Raw genomic sequence first — 6329 nt, 5'->3', positions numbered from 1 at the left:
ATATATATGTCTATTTTCTGCCTATAATATCTTGCACAGTTTGCTGGTCTAAACCAAGATTGAGGAGGATGGAAGATATTATTTCCCTTTATTATATTTATGGTCAATCATTGTTTCTCGGTTGTGGTACCTATGTTTAGTGATGAAAAGACACCAATTGCGCGATTCAGATCGGCTTGTGCCGTATGAAATCTAGCAAAAATGATTGAGGATCTTCAAAGAGTCAGTAACTCACTGCACATGTACTGCGGGCAGCAGGCGGAGTGCTTGGTGGGCTTCTTGATGAGGTTCTCTTCCTCGGAGCAGACGGGCACAGTGCAGGTCTGCGTGGTGCACGCCACGTGCGCCAGGTTCTTGCTCTCCACTTTGCTGCACGTGCACTTGGTGCATGCATCTTCCTGGGATATGCGAAATAAAAAAATATTTTTTTTTAGAAAAGCCCCATACTTGGAAACCGGCTGCTAAAGTTCAGACTAGGCTTCCCTGCAAAGTTATATTTGACTACTAACAAATATAGGTGAAACGGAGTTAAAAAAAATATGAAACTGATTATCTCATTTTATTTAAAACTAAGTGCGTCTAATCCGAGCCTACGTTCGATACATCTACAACAAAACGGTATAGAAATGAATTTGAATGTTATCAGAATTACCTGCCACTCATCACCAGCGTAGTGCTCGCTGTTGGAGTCGCAGGGGAAGCACTTCGCCGGTTCGATACACGTGTTGTTTACGCGGACCTGTTGAAAAGTTATTCTTTAGCTGGCAAAAGAGCTAGTGAAAGAGAAAGAGCCACCACCGCCCACGAACATTTGCAGAGGCGTAAGGCCATTTGCAGAGGCCTTACGTCTCTGCCAATGAATTGCCGACTTAAAAAGTGTGAGATACAGAAAGAATTATGGAGAAGAATATGGGAACGGTCTGGGAATGGTAAGGAAATGGGGTACGGGCCGGATACAAACGGCCGAAAAAAACTTCCTTACTTTTCCTTCAGGACAGAAGCAACCTTCGACGGGTTCATTGGTACATTTCTTAGGATTCTTCTCCAGGTCGTCGTGATTTTCACATGTGTGTTCACAATCCACGCATGGTCTGTACACAAATGGCTCCTCACTAGAAATTATAAAATATAATTAATGCTGACAATGCTTGTGTGTTAATGACTACCCTAGTAATAAAAGCAGCTATATTTATTTACTAGACCGATTCCTGTTTTATACTTTTATACTAACGGAGCATTTAATCGGGATAAAAAGTATCCTATCACCCAAGCCGGCTCATACCCTGTCTGTATACCAAATTTCATAAAAATCCATTTAATAGTTTCACTGGACGGACAAACATCCAAACAAAACTTTCATATTTACAATATTAGTGTGATATAATAACTGTTAGATAAAATGTTAAAGTTTTCATGGCATCGGGCGCAAGGGGCACACTCACCAAGGCAAGGGGCAGAGCTCCTCCCGCCAGCTGAGGCACACGCCGTGCGCGCGGCACTCGGCCGCGTAGCGCGCGAGCACGGCGCACGCGTCGGAGCTGTTCAGCTCGCACAGCTCCGCCTCGCACGCCTCCACGTAGTCTTTGGGCTCGATCAGCGCGTGGCACTGCGACCATGTGTCAAACGGTTTTATTTCATGAACAATTACAATTGTAGCAATCTCCTGACCGAAATTATAGCAGATATAAAGTGCACAAGTATCTGAACATAAAATGTGATATTGTATTGATGTGTTTGTGTCTTTTCTTGTTATTTTTATAGTCCATTGGCAGAAGAGATTTAAGAAACAATTTAAGTACAAAGATAGACTAGATTCTCAATAATATTTATTCTTATTTATCATCATTCACGTCGCTCGGTTAACACCACCCGGCCCAAAATAGCTATTGAAACTGTCCATACTATTTGTGAAATATTGTCATGTGAAACGGATAGATCGATCACACCCTTGGACCCAGTAAATCTAGTGCGAATAGTTCTCTGGGTTATACAGTTATGTATTTAACGTCACAATTGTTGTGACGACTGTCAATTCTATCTCTCTAAGTAGAACACATGAAACACTGCAGTGTCCAGTGTGCAGAGTGTAATGTGCAGTGTGCAGTGCGCAGTGCGCAGTGCGCAGTGCACTCACCGCGCCGAACTTGTCCGCGTTGAGTATCTGCAGGCACGGGTTGCGGTCGGGCGGCGGCGCCTCGCAGCGCGGCGGCGCGGGCGCGGCGCCGCACAGCTCCACGCCCACACCCACGCCCACGCCCAGCGCAGCGGCCGCCTCCGCGCTCGCCTGCCAGCTAGCTCCGTACTGCCGGACACACATGGACGATGTAGAAATGCGTGTACAAGAACCGCTTTGGCTACATTTATACTTTATTTTCAATTAACATACAACGAGATAGAAAGAGATGCATATATAAATGTATAGATTTCACCATTACCCGCCTTGTAAATAAAATGTCAAACTATATACCGACACGCATATAAGTTGTTTTTTCTATGTGCACCATCCGAATATTACACGTTACTATTGTGAGAATGAAGATTTGGGAGCTCTGATTTGGGAGAAAAATGTAAGATTACCCTGAGGAACGATTGAATGGCTCGATGGTACTATTACAACTGAACAAGAAACACGCTTCATACGTAAGCCCTGAAGTCACCTTGAGCAAGTCGTCGGTGGGCTCGTGGGCGCTGGTGACGAGGCGCGGGCGGTCGGAGCCGCAGGCGCCGCACAGCCCCTCCGTGCGCTGCGCGTACACGTGCGACGGCACCTGCAGCAGCAGCTCCATCTTCTCCTGCTTCACTTGCAGCTGCAACGGTGGCATGGCCGTTATAGTCGTCGACAGCGAGTGTTCGGCATTGGAACGCCTCTTTATATAAATTTATGTATATGGCATAGTAGATGAACTAAATTTTGCTTAATGAGATCATGTATATGTTATTTGTTTCAACATAACTTCCATCCCTTCTCCTAAATACATTTATATTATTTAATTTTAATAAAATATTCATTATAATCAACATCACCATCATCATAACCCTCAAAATCACCAACAAATACAAAACAACTAACATATAGACAATATGTCTGATCATCATCATTGACATTAGTATCACCGACAGCCGATCAGGCTTCCACAAGAAGAAAAATTTTGATCAAATCTAAAACAACCTTCCGTTCACATAAATCAAAACCAATTCATAGTAGCTATGTGTTTTGTCAAAGTCAGAGATTTTTCATTGAACTATGTTATTTACCTCAAGGTACAAGTCAGGTATGGAAACACTGACATCTTGTCCATACATCAACGACACAAGCGCCCACTCGTTGTCGAGCGGATAGCGGAACACTTGCTTGCCGTTCACCAGCGTCACCAACTGGAAAATTTGAATTTTAAGGTGCACTTCATATAATCCATAATAACATAAAATAAATAATAGCATATTTTTATTTATTAATCACTAAAATTGGTCTCCTTAAACCAGGTGAAGTCACGTTGGAAGGTGATAATATCGGATGATATTTATGCGTAGGAACTTAGTGACAGATCTAAGCATTTTTTTTTAACTTAAATGTCCATGTTTTGCAGCATATTGCTTGCTTTGACAAGAAGTTAAGACAAGTCAGTATTGGCAGTTGGCTGCAGACCGTGGCCACGAGACGTTACGAGTATATAGGTAGTGGATGCTGGTGCGAGCATTTTACATTTATATGGGCAATACCAATATAACACCTACTTTTTTAGTGGCAGGATCCTTGCTGATGCTTATTGTGTTGTTCCTGTGTATCAGGTGGACAATTTTGACGCACGCAGTTTCAGGATTCTCTTCACATGGCCCGTTTGTTGCATAGATCTAGAGAAAAATGTAGTCTATGTTTAATCCTATGTCTGATTCTTTTTGAAAAAATTAATTCAGAATATGATCTTTTGCATATATATTACTAATCGTTTAAAAGGACTTTTGTAACCTTACGGTTAACTCTGTGGTATTCTGTTGTCTGAAGGAAAACCAGTTAAATGAATAAACATATATAATCTCTGATATTAAAAAAATACTTTTTCCTAGAATATAAATAAAGATTTTTCTTGCCTGATACTTGTTTTCTCCATTTTCATTTAAGTCTCTGGAGACGAGATACGTGCAGTTCCCAAGGGGTGGCAGATAGTCGTCCTCAAATGTTACGTACTTAGCTGGTGTGCCTGTGCCCTTGCAAACACCTGCAAATGATATACCCATTGCATTTTGTGAAAGAATTATAGGTCTGAAAGATGCTTGTCGTCGAAGGAAGTCGTTTTTGATCGGAAATAGAGACAATTAGAGAAATCATCTTTACACCAGTAGTTACTCTACTTATGTAATTTTTAATAAGCCTTTTTCGCTTAATCTGTGTCTCGAAAAATAGTAAAGAGAAGAGCAGAAATGATATAACTTTACAATTTGTGTGTTCTGACTGGGTCAATTCGTGGTGTTAATATTTAGGTCTGGTCGAAGCCGGGCGGACCGCTTCTTTTATAGTAAAATTTTGACATTATATCTAAATTACCTTAATTAATTGTAGCACTATAAAGACATTTAGGTAGACAAATTATCCGATGGTCAAAGTTAGCGCATGTTCACAAATTTAAAATTCGGATATATTATAGAAATTATTATTAGTCAGCCACTCTTATAATTTTGTCTTAAAATGATTGATGTTTAACATTTTAATATTCTCGGGTAGTTTATCAAATATTTGAAACCACATGGAATGACAATTTTTAATATACAAGGATGTTTTGGTAGTCCTTTTGTAAAGTAGTCCGTTCGGACAGGCGTGGGGGGGCACTCACAGTCGAGGCACTGGTGGGGCAGCACGCACTGGTCGCCGCGGCGCAGCGTGCCCTCGGGGCAGAAGCAGCCGGGGAAGCAGACGCCGGGCGCGGGCGGGCACGCCGCCAGGCCGCCGCGCAGCGCGCCGCACGCCGGCTCGCAGCGCGCGCGGTAGCAGTCCAGGTGCTTCAGCGGCGCCGGGCACTCCGCCGCTGTGCCCACCGACGGCAACCATTACTAGTATGGGTACTGTTCAAGCCTAATCGTAGAGGCTTTTTTTGGACACTAATTAACCTAATTGTAACTAAATCATATTCTCAGAGCGTCTATAAGCCACGAAAGAGTAGAAATAGCTTTGGCCATTGGTAGAAAGGAGATAATTATTTGAAATTGGGAACCCACATAATTGGGTTTAAGTCAAGTTTAATTACTTTGATCTAAGAACTTACGACAATTATTCTGAATCCTCCAATTCTCCAGATCAATGTTGGCGTCGGCAGCGAGGCACTCCGCCACGAGCTGGTCCAGCAGCAGGCAGCGACATTGCTCTTCTGTGTTTTTCGTGCCGTTGACGACTATCTCTGTGCACGCGCAGATCTTCTCTAGGCAGATGCTGCGCCACTTTTCCAAGTTTAGGACCTTGCTACAGCGACTGAGGGGCTCTTGCCTGGAATAATATGTTTTGGAAAATTTACCTACTTGATCCAACGCAGTTTTTATTCTTTTACAATAAAACCAAAGTATCTCAAGTACCATAGTACTCGATCACTATAATTTCCTAGGATCTTTCAGCTTTAAAAAAAATTCGTTAGCTGCTTAAAGTTTAAGAAGTGCGTCAGCGGTCTCACGTGATGACTTTGCAGAGTTCCCAGGCGCGCTGCTGGCGCCCCGGCGGCACCAGCGTGGCGCGGCAGCCGGCGGGCTCGGCGCCCGGCCGCCGCCACGCGCGCGCGAACTGCTCCGTGCTCTGCGCCTCGCGCCCGCCCGGCAGCCGCCGCTCGCGCGCCAGCGACCCGTCGAACGCGCCGCACAGCCCGTCCGCGCCGCCCAGCCACTGCGAGCCCAGCTGGGAGGAGGGGGGGGGGGGATACGGTTCAATTTCGTGTTTACATCGTGCATAACCATAGGGTGGCGAGCCTTTTCAGTTTATTGCTTACACGGCGGGTGCCCAACAGAACGACGCGTTCATGCGACGCATTTCGAATAAACGATACTATTATAGATAAATTAACGTTGTCTATTGAAAAGCAATAGATAACAAAATCATCAAAATTGAAGAGTCATAATACGTTTCCACCTCATCAAAAATATTTCGATACAACGACGCTGCTTTTCAATAATAGCACGGAAGTAAAATATCAATAAATCATCACCAATACCAAGTAAAATACAAATCTTATCACCTGTATGAGAATCACAAACATTCACAAATCCTCACAAAAATTTATTTATTTATTTATTAACTCTTTATTGCTCTTGAAACATCATAAAAACCTTAATATATATACATTACAAACAAA

The 6329-nt window shown here is 43.2% G+C and overlaps 1 protein-coding gene across 1 annotated transcript in view; it reads right to left on the bottom strand.

The window, feature by feature from the left end:
- The window catches only part of LOC119834824 (hemocytin), a 50442-nt gene that overhangs the window by 7648 nt on the left and 36465 nt on the right, over positions 1 to 6329 (bottom strand). The window contains exons 51-62 of the mRNA XM_038359334.1: positions 5658 to 5875; positions 5259 to 5476; positions 4830 to 5021; positions 4090 to 4217; positions 3736 to 3852; positions 3256 to 3375; positions 2658 to 2807; positions 2135 to 2302; positions 1443 to 1606; positions 983 to 1112; positions 653 to 739; positions 236 to 398 (exon numbers count right to left, since the gene is read on the bottom strand). Of these exons, the coding sequence (XP_038215262.1) occupies positions 236 to 398; positions 653 to 739; positions 983 to 1112; positions 1443 to 1606; positions 2135 to 2302; positions 2658 to 2807; positions 3256 to 3375; positions 3736 to 3852; positions 4090 to 4217; positions 4830 to 5021; positions 5259 to 5476; positions 5658 to 5875 (1855 nt within the window). The remainder of the gene's footprint in view (positions 1 to 235; positions 399 to 652; positions 740 to 982; positions 1113 to 1442; positions 1607 to 2134; positions 2303 to 2657; positions 2808 to 3255; positions 3376 to 3735; positions 3853 to 4089; positions 4218 to 4829; positions 5022 to 5258; positions 5477 to 5657; positions 5876 to 6329) is intronic.

Source organism: Zerene cesonia, chromosome 20 (genome assembly GCF_012273895.1).
Source record: "Zerene cesonia ecotype Mississippi chromosome 20, Zerene_cesonia_1.1, whole genome shotgun sequence".
NCBI classification, from domain to species: Eukaryota; Metazoa; Arthropoda; class Insecta; order Lepidoptera; family Pieridae; genus Zerene; species Zerene cesonia.
This window is presented reverse-complemented; position numbering and strand designations above follow the sequence as displayed.